The 17,128-nt window shown below is 52.2% G+C and overlaps 1 protein-coding gene across 1 annotated transcript; it reads left to right on the top strand.

Moving 5' to 3' along the window:
- Positions 1 to 9,240: 9,240 nt before the first annotated feature.
- Positions 9,241 to 16,639, top strand: UBE2S (ubiquitin conjugating enzyme E2 S). The gene is made up of 4 exons (XM_025369037.1): positions 9,241 to 9,811; positions 10,435 to 10,582; positions 12,856 to 13,046; positions 16,161 to 16,639. Exons 1-4 carry the CDS (start codon positions 9,809 to 9,811, stop codon positions 16,485 to 16,487), a joined length of 669 nt encoding a protein of 222 aa, XP_025224822.1. The 5' UTR covers positions 9,241 to 9,808; the 3' UTR covers positions 16,488 to 16,639.
- Positions 16,640 to 17,128: the final 489 nt, after the last annotated feature.

The raw sequence follows: 17,128 nt of genomic DNA, 5'->3' as shown, positions 1-17,128 counted from the left end.
GACTCCGTCAAATAAAAAAAAAAGCTGTCCCCCCCCCCCACAACATTCCTGAACCTCCTTAGCCTACACTAATATTTATAGCAATTAATATCTTTATTCTACTTTTCAGACAGGGTTACCCAGGCTGGAACGCCATAGCGTGATCACAGCTCACTGCAGCCTCAACCTCCTGGGCTCAAGCAGTCCTTCTGCCTCAATCCTCCCAAGGAGCTAGGACTGTAGGCATGTGCCACCACTCCTAGCTAATTTTTAAATTATTTGTAGACACAGGGTCCTGCTATGTTGCCCAGGCTGATCTCAAACTCTTGAGCTCAAGTGATCCTCCCGCCTTAGCATCCCAAAGTGCTGGGACTGCAGGCATAAGCCATCGTGCATTGCCAATATCTTTTGAAACCACCAACTTGACTTACCTATTAGCCCAGGACTTTCCCAGTGTGAGCAGGCGAAGGCCTGCATCCTGGGCTGCCACTCGTCCCAGGCAGACTTTTAGTCTCCCCACTGGAATGGAAGCCCTAGAAGGGCAGGGATTTTGCTTCCTATCTTGTTCTCGGACGTGTCCCAAGCACCCAGAACAGTGCCCGGTGTGTATCCCGTGCTAAATAAATATAAGTTAAAGGAGCAAGTCACATCTTGGGAATCATGGTGAAACCCTGTCTCTACTAAAAATACAAAAATTAGCTGGGCGTGGCAGCGCACGCCTATAATCCCAGTTACTTGGGAGGCTGAGGCAGGAGAATTGCTTGAACCTGGGAGGTGGAGGTTGCAGTGAGCCCAGATCACGTCATTGCACTCCAGCCTGGGCAACACGGTGAGACTCTCTCTAAATAAAATAAAATGAAATAAAATAAAATAAAATAGGGGCCGGGCACGGTGGCTCAAGCCTGTAATCCCAGCACTTTGGGAGGCCGAGATGGGTGGATCACGAGGTCAGGAGATCGAGACCATCCTGGCTAACACGGTGAAACCCCGTCTCTACTAAAAAATACAAAAAATTAGCCGGGCGAGGTGGCGGCACCTGTAGTCCCAGCTACTCGGGAGGCTGAGGCAGGAGAATGGCGTAAACCCGGGAGGCGGAGCTTGCAGTGAGCCGAGATCGCACCACTGCAGTCCAGCCTGGGCAACAGAGCGAGCCTCCATCTCAAAAAAATTAAAAAATAAAATAAAATAAATAAATAAATAAATAAATTTAATGTCTCATTTTTTTTTTATAAAGACAAGGTCGCCCTATGTTGCCCAGGCTGGTCTTCAACTCTTGAGTTCAAATGATCTTCTCTCTGAGGCCTCCCACAGTACTAGGATTGCAAGCATGAGCCACTGCACCTGCTCTGTAATTGATTGTATTGAGGATACTTGCTGTGCACCAGTTTAATTGAAGGCTACTGATCAATGTGGACTGGAAGTGCTGGGGAAAGAAGTGTGGACATGGAGGGGAGGAGGGGAAGGAGGGCTAGAGCAGCACCTCCAGCCTTCATTTCCCATGCCTCAGCAACTCTGTGGATTTCCCTCCAAACACATATTTCTTTTGTAATCTAATACAGATGGACAGAAATGAAGATTAATCTCTGAAGCTAGAATTCAAACCAAAGGGACAATTTAGGTTTCACTGAACAAAAGTAAATTCTTTTGAGACAGAGTCTCACTCTGCTGCCCAGGCTGGAATGCAGTGGCGCGATCTCAGCTCACTGCAACCTCTGCCTCCCAGATTCAAGGGAGTCTCCTGCCTCGGCCTCCTGAGTATCTGGGATCACAGGCGTGTACCACCATGCCCGGCTAATTTTTGTATTTTTAGTAGAAACAGGGTTTCACCTTGTTGGTCAGGCCGGTCTTGAACTCCTGACCTCAGGTGATCCACCCACCTAGGCCTCCCAAAGTGCTGGGATTACAGGCATGAGCCACCGCGACTGGCCCTGAACAAAAGCGAGTTCATGGGTTACTAGTACTTAGCAAAGAAAGGGCACCCCCTCCCCATCCCATCCTCTGACAATTCCTGTCTCCCAAAGGATTTGGAAGGCTGCCCATCATTCAACCACCTCCTGATTAGTTCTCACATCTGCTCCCTTCTCTCCACTCCTTCCCCAGAAGGCCACCACCCTCGCCAAGCCACAGTTTACTTGCTGCTGGATTTTCTGCTTCCACTCTGGACCCTCCAGTCCAGTCTCTACCAGCAGCCCTGAGCTACCGTCCCAATATGAGCACCAAATCCAGTCATTCCTCTGCCCAAAACTCTTCAATAGCTCCCTAGAGCTCACCCAGACTCTTCACGGTGGCCTTCTGGAGTCTGCAGAGTCTGGCCCTTCCTGGTCACCTCTCCCAGCTTGGAACACTGTCCCTCAGATCTCTCTCTTTCTCCCATCCCTCTGACTTTCTTTGAGTTTCCCCCATCACAGTAATTGTTTAAATTCTTACCAAAAACAAAAAAATTTGCTTAGGCCAGGTGCAGTGGCTCATACCTGTAATCCCAGCACTTTGGGAGGCTGAGGCAGGTGGATTGCTTGAGACCAGGAGTTTGAGACCAGCATGGGCAACAGGGAGAAAACCAATCTCTACAAAAAGCACAAAAATTAGCCTGGCGTTTTGGTGCACCCTTGTAGTCCCAGCTACTTGTGAGGCTGAGGTGCGAGGATTGCTTGAGCCTGGGAGATGGAGGTTGCAGTGAGATGAGATCACGCCACTGTGCCACAGCCTGGATGACAGAATAAGACCCTGTCTCAAACAAAAAAAAAGAAAAGAAAAGAAAAAACAAAAAAAAAAGCTTGAGATATAATTCACATATTATAGAATTCACCCATTTAAACTACATAAGTCAATGGTTTTTAGTATATATCCACAAAGTTCTGCAACCATCACTACAATTTTAATGTTTATATTTCTTTTTTTTTTGTTTTTGAGACGGAGTCTCGCGCTGTCGCCCAGGCAGGAGTGCAGTGGCCGGATCTCAGCTCACTGCAAGCTCCGCCTCCCGGGTTTACGCCATTCTCCTGCCTCAGCCTCCAGAGTAGCTGGGACTACAGGCGCCTGCCACCTCGCCCGGCTAGTTTTTTGTATTTTTTAGTAGAGACGGGGTTTCACCGGGTTAGCCAGGATGGTCTCGATCTCCTGACCTTGTGATCCGCCCGTCTCGGCCTCCCAAAGTGCTGGGATTACAGGCTTGAGCCACCGCGCCCGGCCATTTGTTTATATTTCAATAGTTTTGGAGATACAAGTGGTTTTTGGTCACATGGACAAGTTCTTCGGTGGTGATTTTGGACATTTTGGTGCACCCATCACCTGCGCAGTGTACACTGTATCCAGTATGTAGTCTTTTATCCCTCACCCCCTCCCAACCTTACCCTCCAGTCCCCAAAGTCCACTGAATTTTTTTTTTTTTTTTTGAGATGGAATCTTGCTCTGTGGCCCAGGTTGGAGTGCAGTGGCGCAATCTTGGCTCACTGCAACCTCCATCTCTCAAGTTAAGGTGATTATCCTGCCTCAGCCTCCCGAGTAGCTGGGATTACAGGTGCCCACCAACATGTACGGCTAATTTTTGTATTTTCAGTAGAGACGGGGTTTCACCATGTTGGCCAGGCTGGTCTCAAACTCCTGACCACAAGTGATCTGCCTGCCTTGGCCTCCCAAAGTGTTGGGATTACTACAGGCGTGAGCCACAGTGGCCGGCCCAATTGTATCATTCTTATGTCTTTCTGTCCTCATAGCTTAGCTCCCACTTGTAAGTGAGAACATAGGGTATTTAGTTTTCCATTCCTGAGTTACTTCACTTAGAATAATGGCCTTCAGGACCAGGCGCAGTGGCTCATGCCTGTAATCCCAGCACTTTGGGAGGCTGAGGCGGGCGAATCAAGAGGTCAGGATTTCGAGACCAGCCTGGTTAACATGGTGAAACCCTGTCTCTACTAAAAATACAAAAAATTAGCTGGGCGTGGTGGTGGGCGCCTGTAATCCCAGCTACTTGGGAGGCTGAGGCAGGAGAATCGCTTGAACCCAGGAGGCGGAGGTTGCAGTGAGCTGAGATCACACCATGCACTCCAGCCTGGGTGACAGTGTGAGACTCCATCTCAAAAAAAGAAAATAATAATAATAATAATGGCCATCCAAGTTGCTGCGAATGCCATTATTTCCTTCTGTTTTATGGCTGAGTAGTATTCCATGGTGTATATATACCATATTTCCTTTATCCACTCATTGGGTGACGATGGGCGTTTAGATTGGTTCCATGTTTTTGCAAATGCAAACTGTGCTTCTATAAACATGCACGTGTATGTGTCTTTTGCATAGAATGACTTCTTTTCCTCTGGGTAGATACCCAGTAGTGGGATTGCTGGATCGAATGGTAGATCTACTTTTAGTTCTTTGAGGAATACCCACACTGGTTTCCACAGTGGTTGGACTAGTTTACATTCCCACCAACACTATAAAAGTGTTCCCTTTTTACCACATCCATGCTAACATCTATTATTTTTTATTATTATTATTATTATTTTTTGAGACGGAGTCTCGCTCTGTCACCCAGGCTGGAGTGCAGTGACCGGATCTCGGCTCACTGCAAGCTCTGCCTCCCAGGTTCACGCCATTCTCCTGCCTCAGCCTCCTAAGTAGCTGGGACTACAGGTGCCCGCCACCATGCCCGGCTAGTTTTTTGTTTTGTTTTGGTTTGGGTTTTTTTGTATTTTTTTAGTAGAGATGGGGTTTCACCATGTTAGCCAGGATGGTCTCGATCTCCCGACCTCGTGATCCACCCATCTCGGCCTCCCAAAGTGCTGGGATTACAGGCTTGAGTCACTGCACCCGGCCTTATTTTTTTAATTATGGCTGTTCTCACAGGAGTAAGGTATTATCTCATTGTAGTTTTAATTCGCATTTCCCTGATAATGAGTGATGCTGAGCAGTTTTCATATGTTGTGGGCTGTTTGTAATACCTTCTGTTGAAAGAATTGTCTATTCATGTCCTTTGCCTACTTTTTCATTGGATCATTTTTTTTTTCTTGCTGATTTGTTAGAACTGCTTGGAAATTCTGGATATCAGTCCTTTGTCAGATGCATAGCTTGCAAATATTAAAATAATGGCAAAAACCTCCATTTCTTTTGCACCAACCTTAATATAAGGTGAGCGATGAGGATCCAGTTTCATTTTTCTACATGTGGCTTGCCAATTTCCCAGCACCATTTATTGACTAGGGTGTCCTTTCCCCATTTTATGTTTTTGTATGTTTTGTGGAAGATCAGTTGATGATTGTGGCATGAGGGCAGAGAGAAAACATGGCTAACAGAGTTTTCCCTACCTACCACAACATGTAGTTCCTTCTAAAAGACCATGTTTTCCTTATTTATTATGTTTTATTTTTGGTTCTGTCTTCCTCACTACAGTAAGCCCTTGGTCTATCTGTTCTCTGATGCATCCCAAGGGCAAAGATCTTTGTCTATCTGGTCTCTGATAAATCCCAAGCACCCAGATTGGTGCCTGGCACATAGTAGGTGCTCAATAAATACCAGTTGAATGTATAACATATTCAGTCTGTCAGGCGCCCTGCTAGGGACTGAGGACAAGATCCCTGCTCTGCTGGGGCTAATCTTCTAGTTGGGAAGAGTCAAACAGGCAAGCAGGCAAATAATTGCAAATCCTGATAGACCATGAAGTTCAAAGAGGACGAAGCAAAGAAAGCATGGGAGGGGAGGAAAGAGGAGAGAAGCTGCTGTGAAGGGGTGAGGAGTTAGGGTAAACCTAGGAGATGAGAAGAATGAGGGGGGAAAAGCACGACCGGCGCAGGGAACTACCTGTCCAACTGTCCTCAGAGTAAAAAGCTTGGCCTATTCCAGCCGGGCGCAGGGGCTCACACCTATAATCCCAGCACTTTGGGAGGCCGAGATGGGCGGATCATGAGATCAGGAGATAGAGAGCATCCTGGCTAACACGGTGAAACCCCGTCTCTACTAAAAATACAAAAACATTAGCCAGGCATAATGGCAGGTGCCTGTAGTCCCAGCTACTTGGGAGGCTGAGGCAGGAGAACGGCGTAAACCTGGGAGGCGGAGCTTGCAGTGAGCCGATATCGGGCCACTGCACTTCAGCCTGGGTGACAGAGTGAGACTCTGTCTTAAACAAACAAAAAAAAGCTTGGCCTATTCCAGAAACAAACAAAAAGGCAAGGGAGCCTCAGGAGATGGTGCAAGGGCTTCTGGGTTTTCGGGGAGTCTGGGGTTTATGCAAAATGTAGTGGGGAGGAGGACTCTTGAGTTTTCAGCTGGGGTGGGGCATGTGGGATTTGTGGAAAGCTGGGAGCAAACTACAGCTCAAGGGCCTACTTTGGCCACTGCCTGTTTTTGGAAACACACCCATTAGTTTTCTTTTCAGGAGCTACAAAGGCAGAGTTTAGTGAGTTGGACCAGAGACCAATGGACCACAGTATTGGAAAACCTTTTTGGAAAAGGTCTGCCAGCCTGGTTTTCAGGCGATTATTCAGGGTACAGGTGATCCCTCCTGCTCCCTCACCCCAGGTCCAATCTATACCAGTTCCTGTTGACATCATCTCATCACTTCCCCGCATTCCTAATGCCACCAATCCTGCTTGGAGCCACCATCATCCCACCTGAACAAATGTAATCACCTCCTCATTGGCCTCCCTGTTTCTGTTCATAAGTCTGATGGAGTCATTCTCTGCTCAAAGCCACCAATGCCTCCCCATTGCTCAAAAAACAGACATACTTTTCACCATGGCCTAGGAGGCCCACCAGCACCCCTTCACCTCTCCGACCTCAGATCCCTCTACTTGCTCTGCCTCACCTCAACCCAGCCTCACTGGCCTCCTAATGTCCCCTAAAAGCACCAAGCACAATCTCCTTGGCACCTGCTGTTCCCTTTGCTCAAAATACTTTTCCCATAAACCCTCCCACAACCCCAGTGACCTTTCCTCAGACAGATTTTCCCTGCCCAGTCAAGGTAAAATGGCAGCCCCATCCCTCCCCCTCGAACTTCCCCCTCCCATTGATTGTTCATCTTTATCACTTGCTGGTTGTTTTTCAGTCTTTATCACTTGCTGACATGATGGTATAGACTTACTTGCTATCTGGCTCCCGCACCAGGAGGTAGGATCCATGAAAGTCGAGGTTTTGTCCCTTTTATTCTCTGCTGTATCCCATAGCATCCTGCCAGCTATAGCGTAGATGCTGATAAAGAAGAACAAATGTATTGAATAAACGCAGGTGTCCAGAGGGGGATCATAATAATTAATAAGATCCACCCGTCATGGTTGTTACGAGGATTAAATGACATCAAGCATGTAAAGAAACTAGAAAAGGGTCTGGCACACAGCAAATAAATAATAACTATTAGTATTAGCATCATTATTGTTATGTCTTTTGGGTAGATTTTTGAGATCAAGACAACTTTAGCCACCAGCTTTGCCTTATCCCAGCTGGGGTACCCCGAGCAAGTCACTTTACCTCCTGCTCCTTCAGTTTCCTTGTCTGTGAATTGGGCTCGAATCCTCCACACCCAGCAGGCTAAAATTGAAGATCAGCAAAATGCTGATTGGCAAAATGGGATGACAGTGACTCTAAGCACGATTGGTGGCATAGGGGATGTGGAGAAGTGATGAGATTCAGTAGATGACATCAACCGGAACTGGTATAGATTGGACCAGGGGTGAGGGAGCAGGAAGGGATCACCTGTAGCCGCCATTTCTCCACAAACTAGTTATGATGATGACTTTTTATGCTGTAGCTGTTTTTTCTGTTGTTTTGGGGTTTTTGGGGTTTTGTTTTTTGTTTTGTACATATTGGCAGGGGTCTCTCACTACGTTGCCCAGGCTGATCTCAAACTCCTGGGCTCAAGTGATCCACCTACCTTGGCCTCCCAAAGTGCTGGGATTACGGGCGTGAGTCACTGTACCCGACCATGAAGGTTTTTTGTTTGTTTTGTTTTTTGAGATGGGGTCTTGCTCTGTTGCCCAGGCTGGGGTGCAGTGGCAAGATCTCAGCTCACAGCAACCTCCACCTCCCGGCTTTTAACTGATTCTCCCATTTCAGTCTCACAAGTAGCTGGGATTACAGGGCTGCATCAACACACCTGGTTAATTTTTGTAGTTTTAGTACAGTTGGGGTTTCACCATGTTGGCGAGGCTGGTCTCCAACTCCTGACCTCAAGTGATCCGCCAGCCTCAGCCTCCCAAAGTGCTGGGATTACGGGCGTGAGCTACCACGCCTGGCCTTGGCCATGTAGATTTCTTTCACACCTTCCTTATTCCTTCTTCAGAAACGGAGGCCCCATGAGGGGAAGCTGGTAGCCGAGGGTCTTTTCAAGTACCTGTGGCCAAATTAGGCCCAGATGTTAATGCTCTTATCCACGGCTGAAAAGCCCAAGAAACTAAGAAGAGCTGTGGACGCAGACTGGCAGAGACACCAAGAGGAAACTGCAACCGCACTGCACAGATGAGCAAAGGGAGGCAACTTCAACATTCCCTCCTCCTCTCTAAGCACCTCCAAAAAGGCCTGCTCAGGGAGTTCTGGCACCGTTCTCAGGCAACCGCGTGACGTTTTTACTGACACTGAGGGCTGGAGACGGTCCCCTTTCCAGGCAGCTATGTGTCCATTTCCTAGAGAGGGAAACTGAGTCCCAGAGAAGGTGGGTGTGGCTGGAGGCCATGGGTCAGGCACAGGCAGAACCATGCCCTGAATAAACGTCTTGGGACTCTCTGACTTCTTTCCCTCGCATCACAACGGATCCCAGTGCCCATTTGTCACATAAGGAAACTGAGGCTGGGGTCTTCGGTGACGCCTGGCAGGGGTCGGGGTCACACACGGAGGGCAAGGCTGTCCAAGCCTTCAAGGTCATTCTGACTGATCTTTGAGCCCTCGCAATACAGGACGTGGGCCCAAAACCATTTCCAGCACAAAATGGCGCCTCGTAGAAAAATGTAGCCGGAGTTTCAGCGCCCACCTCCACCACGGTTCAGAAGAGGGGGCGCGGGCGGCAGCGCACACCTCATTTGCATGTATAAAAAATCAGCGGATTTCGTTGGCTGGGAGCGGTTTGACCTGCACGAAACTGGGTCTGTATTGGTCGCTATCCATTCCTGCCCGCCCTCTGACCGGTCTGTCAACCATTGGCCCATGAGAGTCTCGTGACCCACCAGTCACGAAGGCGTATCCCTATTGGCCCCAGGGCCTTCTATCACGCGTTTAAAACCCCGAGTCCCGCCTCTTCTCGCCACGCTCCAGCCTCCAGGAAGACCGTTAGTCGCGTGCGCGACTTCCTCGGCGTCAGGGTACGCGCGCGCGCGCGCGCGCGCAGGCCGGGCCGTGGCGGCGTCTCATTCAAACGACCCAATCAGCGGCCGCGTCGCCTTCCCCGTCCCCTTCCTCTCTACTTCGCCTTTTCAGCCTCTCCGTTCTTTGAGAACCCTCCCCGACCCCCGCGGGCCCCCATTGGCCGGCCCGCTACCCAGCCCTCTCCGCCACTTCCCTAGCTTCTGACCATAGTTTGCGGGGAGGGGAGCGAGCGCGTCCAACACCAAGGAACGTGCGCGCTGACGTCACGGTTGAGGCTCGGGGGCTGAGAGGCCGCGGAGGGCGTGGCCTGCGGGCGGCTTATAAAGAGGCCGTGGTGCGCGCGCGGTCGGTTTAGTGCTGCCGGGCACCGGGGCGGCGGATTGGTGAAGGCTGTTCGCGGCGGACGTCGGCGGCAGCGGGGAGCGGAGCGGGGCCGCCGGGGCCTCTCCAGGGCCGCAGCGGCAGCAGTTGGGCCCCCCGCCCCGGCCGGCGGACCGAAGAACGCAGGAAGGGGGCCGGGGGGACCCGCCCCCGGCCTGCCGCAGCCATGGTAAGCGCGGACGGTGAGGCCCAAGAGGGTGGTCGGGGGTGTCCCTGAGGGAGGAGGTGGAGTCTCAGGGGCCTCACGATGGGCGGCCTTGAGGGATTTGAGGGCCAGCCTGGGGGTCCCTGACCCGGGATGGGCCCGAGGGCCTTCCTGCAGGCAGAGCAGGAGCTCGGGCGGCCCCCAGTCTCCCTGGCGGCGAGGGCTCCGGGCGCTTTGCGGCCCGCCCATGGGTGTTACCAGGAGCAAGGACGCCCCGCCGCCATCTCCAGACCTGAGCCGGGGTTTCAAGGATGCTCTAAGCAAAAATTAGTGGATAAGGAGGAGAGAGTAGATCTCTGGCCTACATGGAACCACTGGGGTCCAAGCAGGGTTAGGAGCGGGCTTTGGGGGTTTCTGGGGTGGGTGGAGTTATGTGCAAGCCCCCCCGCGGGAACCCGCCCCCATTTCTGTTGGAAACTCTGCCTGGGCTGGTGGCCTGAAGCATTCTGGGTGAGGGTCTGGGAGTTCAAGGGTGATTGACAGCCGGGGGCCACTGAGTCAAGACTTGGGCAGTCTCTGCATCTTTAGGCCCTGAGGGAAGCCCAGCTCTTAACACCCGCTCACCCTGCTCTCCCATCCGTGCCCAGAACTCCAACGTGGAGAACCTGCCCCCGCACATCATCCGCCTGGTGTACAAGGAGGTGACGACACTGACCGCAGACCCACCCGATGGCATCAAGGTCTTTCCCAACGAGGAGGACCTCACCGACCTCCAGGTCACCATCGAGGGCCCTGGTGAGTTTGGAAGGAAAGAGGGAAGGGGCTGCTGCTTAGATCCTCCATCACCCCACCGGGAAGTACCTGTTACAGGCTGGCCTTGTGTCAGGTGCTGGGGATGCAGTCGTGGACAGGGCAGGACGCCACAAATGACAATTATGTACTTTTTTCCCATAAGAGTTGAGAAATACCTGGTCACTGAGTTAGTATATCATGGGACGGTACTCTAGATTTGAAGCAAGGCTTCCCTGGACCTGCGGGTGGGTAGGAATTAAGTAGGAATGGGAAGAGAGTTCCAGGTGGTGGGAATGGTGTCAGCAAGGGCCTGGGAGGGTGGGCCAAATGATCTCAAACTCCATCCTGCTGTGAGTGTCAGGGCTGAGGAAACAAGGAGATGCAGATCGTGGGGAGACAGGTCATAAATACCCACAGGCTTTGCGGAGTGATTTAGAATTCTGTTTCATGCAAGCTACATCTCTGTTATCACCAGAATGCCTACAAAGTCGGGATTTGAGCAGAGCCTGTGAAGTGCGAAGGAACAGTCTAGTCCGCTGTGGTGACGGTGGTAGGTGGTCAGGGCAGACCTGAAAGTGGTGACAGTTGAGGGCCCTTCATGCCTTGCTGCAGGGGGCACGGGATCATGAGAATGGAAGGCTCCCAGGAAGGCCCTGGGGCAGGTGGAGCTGGGTGCGTGGTAAAAACACATGAAGAAAGTTGATGGTGAAGCTGGCGAGGTCTTTTAGGGCTTCTAGGCCCCTACAAGGAGTTTGTAGAGGAAGCTGGCGGAAGGTTTAAAGCAGGGGTGTGACAGATCCCTCCCAAGTTCCTATCTGACTATAGTGAGGAGAGCCGGCCTGGCAGGGGGAAGGACTCAGAGGCCAGCCAGGAAGCCAGCCTTGGAAATGGGATGAGATTCAGGGGAGGACCTAGTGGGCCATGCTCAGACTGCTGATGGGCTAGCAGAGGGACAGTATTTTGACCCATGCAAGTGGGTGAGCGGGAGAAGCGTTGACTGAGGTGGGAGACTGTGGAGTTGACAGACAGTTGGATCCTTGATCTGAAAGGCATATAAGTGGGCATCTTATAGGAAGATAAGTGCGTACTCAGGTCCCTGTGACTGGAGTGGTCACTTGGGCTGAGAAAGGGTATCCAGGGGAGTGCAGACGAGCTTGATAGTGACACAGGTGGGGGCTGCAAGATGATCATCATCTCTCAGGTTCTGGGGGAGGTCCTGTGGCCCCCTAGGAACCCAGCCTTTCTTGTTTTTGTTTTGTTTTGTTTTGTTTTCCTCGAAACGGAGTCTTGCTCTGTCACCCAGGCTGGAGTGCCATGCGCAATCTCTGCTCATTGCAACCTCCACGTCCTGGGTTCAAGCAATTCTCCTGCCTCAGCCTCCCAAGTAGCTGGGATCACAGGTGTGCACCACCACGCCCAGCTAATTGTGGTTTTAGTAGAGACGGGATTTCACCATGTTGGCCAGGCTGGTCTCGAACTCCTGACCTTGTGATCTGCCCGCCTCAGCCTCCCAAAGTGCTAGGATTACAGGCGTGAGGTGCCGCGCTTGGCTTTTTTTCTTTTAGACAGAGTTTCACTCTTGTTGCCCAGGCTGGAGTGCAATGGTGCAATCTCGGCTCATTGCAACCTCCGCCTCCCGGTTTCAAGGGATTCTTCTGCCTCAGCCTTCCGAGTAGCTGGGATTACAGGCATGCACCACCATGCCTGACTAATTTTCTATTTTTAGTAGAGACAGGGTTTCTCCATGTTGGTCAGGCTGGTCTTGATCTCCCAACCTCAGTTGATCCGCCCGCCTCAGCCTCCCAAAGTGCTGGGATTACAGGCATGAGCCACCACGCCCAGCCTCTTGCTCTTAAGAATTCTGCAGCCTGACTGAGTGTAGTGGTTCCCGCCTGTAATCCCAGCACTTTGGGAGGCTGAGGGAAACAAATTGCTTGAGCCTAGGAGTGCAAGACCAGCTTGGGCAACATAGTGAGACCCTCCAGGCCTGGTGGCACGCCTGTAGTCCCAGCTACTTGGCAGGCTGAGATGGGAGGAACACCTGAGCCCAGGAATTGCAGGCAGCAATGAACTGAGATTATGCCACTGCAGTCCAGCCTGGGTGACACAAGAGATCCTATTTCAAAAAAAAGAAAAAAAGAATTCTCCCATCTGATGACAGAGCTGGCAGGGCATCCACCTGCGTCACAGCCGGACCGTGGAGACTGGACTTTGGGGTGTTGAGGTGCCTTGGGAGTCCTGAGTGCCCTGACCCTGTGCCCCTCCCTCCACTCCAGAGGGGACCCCATATGCTGGAGGTCTGTTCCGCATGAAACTCCTGCTGGGGAAGGACTTCCCTGCCTCCCCACCCAAGGGCTACTTCCTAACCAAGATCTTCCACCCGAATGTGGGCGCCAATGGCGAGATCTGCGTCAACGTGCTCAAGAGGGACTGGACGGCTGAGCTGGGCATCCGACACGTACTGCTGGTGAGTTCTGGGCTGGGGCTGGGCCTCCTGCCTCCTGACTCTGGAGGTCCACTGGTGTCTCAGCCATAGCACTTTGTTTAGTTTTGCTGAATCAACTCTGAAGTGGTTGAAGGTTTCCACATAAAAATCCAGGTTGCTAGCTTTCTGGAAAGATGGACAGTGCCAGACCCAGGACACCAAGTACTGTTGAGAAGTGCCCAAGGGCACCTTGCTATACAACGAGTGGTGAGTTTGTATTGTAGGATGGTTTTTTTCTTCTCTCTCTCTTTTTTTTTTTTTTTTTTGACGAGTCTCACTCTGTCACCCAGGCTGGAGTGCAGTGGCGCAATCTCGGCTCACTGCAAGCTCCACCTCCCGGGTTCACACCATTCTCCTGCCTCAGCCTCCCGAGTAGCTGGGACTACAGGCGCCCGCCGCCACGCCCGGCTAGTTTTTTTGTATTTTTGTAGTAGAGACGGGGTTTCACCAGGTTAGCCAGGATGGTCTCGATCTCCTGACCTCGTGATCCACCCGTCTCGGCCTCCCAAAGTGCTGGGATTACAGGCTTGAGCCACCGCGCCCGGCCCTCTCTCTTTCTTTTTAAAAACAAGGATAGGGTAGGCCAGGTGCAGTGGATCACTTGAGGTCAGGAGTTCAAGACCAGCCTGGCCAACATGGTGAAACCCCGTCTCTACTAAAAATACAAAATTTAGCCGGGCGTGATGGCGTGCGCCTGTAGTCCCAGCTACTCAGGGGGCTGAGGCAGGAGAATTGCTTGAGCCTGGGAGGTGGAGATTGCAGTGAGCCAAGATCACGCCACCGTACTCCAGCCTGAGCGACAGAGTGAGACTCTGTCTCAAAAAATAAATAAATAAAATAAAAAATAAAACAGGGATGGGGTCTCTTTTGTTACCCAGGCTGGTGTCGAACCTCTGAACTCAAGTGATCCTCCCACCTCAGCCTCCCAAAGTGCTGGGCTTACAGGAGCCAGCCACTGTGCCTAGCCTGTAGGACAGTTTTCTGAAAGGTGGAATTCAAGGGTCTAGTTAGAAGCTTTTCTTTCTTTCCTTCTTCCTTCCTTTCTTTTTTTTTTTTTTTTTTTTTTTGAGACGGAGTCTCGCTCTGTCACCCGGGCTGAAGTGCAGTGGCCGGATCTCAGCTCACTGCAAGCTCCGCCTCCCGGGTTTACGCCGTTCTCCTGCCTCAGCCTCCCGAGTAGCTGGGACTACAGGCGCCCGCCACCTCACCCGGCTAGTTTTTTGTATTTTTTAGTAGAGACGGGGTTTCACCGTGTTAGCCAGGATGGTCTCGATCTCCTGACCTCGTGATCCGCCCGTCTCGGCCTCCCAAAGTGCTGGGATTACAGGCGTGAGCCACCGCACCCGGCCCCCTTTCTTTTTTTTTTTTAAGATACAGGCTGTTTGTTGCCCAGGCTGGAGTGCAGTGGCGCAATCATAGCTCACTGTAGCCTTGAATTCCTGGGCTCAGGTGATCTTCCTGCCTCAGCTTCCTGAATGGCTGGTATTACAGGCATGTACCACCATACTTAGTTTTTATATTTTATATTTGTATGGTTTGCAGAGATATGGGGTCTCATTAGAGGCTAAAGCTGAGTTTACATGTCGTACAACTCACTGTTCCAAAGTATCAGTTCGGTGGTTTTTTAATAGCGATAGGGTCCATAAACCAGTGTTTCTCAGCCAGAGGTGATTGTGCCCCCGAAGGGGTATTATGCAGTCAGGAGACCAAAAAGGTTGTCACAACTCGGGGGTGCCACTGGCATCTAGTGGGTGGAGGCCAAGGGTGCTGCCCAAATCCTGCAGTGCACGAGATGGCTCCATAACACGGAATGACCTGGCTGCGGTGTTGCCGAGGTGGAGGCGTCCTGGTCTAGGCTGGTGCTCCAAGGTCTCCACAGGCTGCTTACAGCCTGCTGCCTCCCCACCCTTCCCACAAGCTGAAAAAAAATTAACCACATTTCTAATGAGTCCCTGGGGCACCTGGCAGAGAGGGTGGGGAATTGGGGTTTCCTACCATGCACAGGGAGAGGGTTGAGCTCCAAGGTAAACAGACCCCAAACCTTTCCCTCCCACGTGCATCGCCTCCCTTCCCCTGGGGCGTCATTGGAGGCTGCTGGGAACATTGGCACTGAGCTCCAGGCCTACTTGCTGCTAGGTCGACATCTGGGCCTGTCAGGGGCTCAGCCAGCAAGAGAGCCGCAAGAAGGGCAGCTAGACCTGCAGTTTGGGTGCAGTGATGAGAATTAGGGTGGGAACCTGCGTCCTGGTCACCATCGGTGATATCTGCTGAGCATCTGCTGAGGCAGGTACTGTGTGTGTGTCATAGTGGCCACAGAGAACAAACTGCTGTGGCCAGTTTGCCCAGACCCACTTCAGAGGATCCAGCAGGGGCTGCCGGTCACACCTCTGCACTCCAATTTACCCCTCAGGACGGGCTGATGAAGGGTGTTAAGAGGAATCTCTGGACCACCCTTGAAATGCACCTCAGACCACCAGTCCTCGTGTCTTGCCCTCTTGTGTATGGTCCAACCCATCTAGAGTCTTAGGCTGTGAACTTGGGATTTCTGATTAAAGACAGTGAGAGGTCAGGATTTATGCTGGATCTGGAAAGATGGGGAGCTTTAGAGTCCAACACGCAGGTGTGAGTTCCTCACATCCTGAGGCCCTGGGGAAGTCTCTTCCCTCTGTCCAGACTCCAGGCCTCATTGAACCAGAGGGCCTCTGAGGTCATGCTGAACCGCACAGAGGCAAATTCAAAACCGTGATAGGACTCAAGTCTGGGGCTCAGACAAGTATTGGACTCCTGAGAGGGGGCCTTGGCGTTTCCCCCATCACCCCGCAAGTTCCACAGAGGACTAGGGACATTTCAAACCACTGGGCCTATGGTATCGTGTCCTTTTGGGAACATGTACTGTAGGCAGGTCACAGGAAAGTGGGCTCTGAGGGAGACAGGGAGCAAAGATGAGGGAGGATGCAGCATAGCATAGGTGGGGCCTGGATCTGCAGCTGAGTTGGGAGCAGAAGGAACAGCCAGAGCGGAGGCCACCCTCTTGTGGGGGCCTGGGGGTCCCTGTAGGTTGCCCGACCCTCCATGACCCTGGGCCTCTTCCCACAGACCATCAAGTGCCTGCTGATCCACCCTAACCCCGAGTCTGCACTCAACGAGGAGGCGGGCCGCCTGCTCTTGGAGAACTACGAGGAGTATGCGGCTCGGGCCCGGCTGCTCACGGAGATCCACGGGGGCGCCGGCGGGCCTAGCGGCAGGGCCGAAGCCGGTCGGGCCCTGGCCAGTGGCACTGCAGCCTCCTCTACCGACCCTGGGGCCCCAGGGGGCCCTGGAGGGGCTGAGGGTCCCATGGCCAAGAAGCATGCTGGCGAGCGCGATAAGAAGCTAGCGGCCAAGAAAAAGACGGACAAGAAGCGGGCGCTGCGGCGGCTGTAGTGGGCTCTCTTCCTCCTTCTGCCGTGACCCCAACCTCTCCTGTCCCCTCCCTCCAACTCTGTCTCTAAGTTATTTAAATTATGGCTGGGGTCGGGGAGGGTACGGGGGCACTGGGACCTGGATTTGTTTTTCTAAATAAAGTTGGAAAAGCAGCTTGTGTGTCTCACAAATGCCCCAGGACCGCTGCATTTGCCACGTGTCTCTGGGAGGTCGGCTCCCCTGCACAGGCCCTGGGTCCTTACAAAGCCTCACGGACTGCAGCAGTAGGTCCATCTAGCTCACCAGCCCTCCTGTTTGAGGATTGGGTCCCCCTCCGTTCTGTGGGGGTAGAGCAGTCACAACCCCTCTTTGGAGTCAGATTTCCAATCTAAAGTGGGGTGGGGACCTGGAGGCTGCTCCTGGTGGCCTGAGTGGCACTGCCCTATGTTTCTCCCTCTAGAATAATGGACACGGTATGGCAGTGGTATTCCTGCTCAGGATGGCCAGGTGCGAGCAGTCTGGCATGAGGCTCGCCTCGTCTGTCTGGTTCTGGACTGGGTCAAGGTTCAGTCCCCTTGAATCATCTGATCCTGCTTTGCGCTAAAGGTTTTGCGCTAAAGATTGGTTTTTCCCTTGTGGGCAGCAAAGCCTGTTCCCACGTG

This window comes from Theropithecus gelada, chromosome 19 (assembly GCF_003255815.1).
Source record: "Theropithecus gelada isolate Dixy chromosome 19, Tgel_1.0, whole genome shotgun sequence".
Lineage (NCBI taxonomy): Eukaryota > Metazoa > Chordata > Mammalia > Primates > Cercopithecidae > Theropithecus > Theropithecus gelada.
The sequence above is the reverse complement of the archived record's forward strand: the minus strand, read 5'-3'. Positions and strand labels throughout refer to the sequence as shown.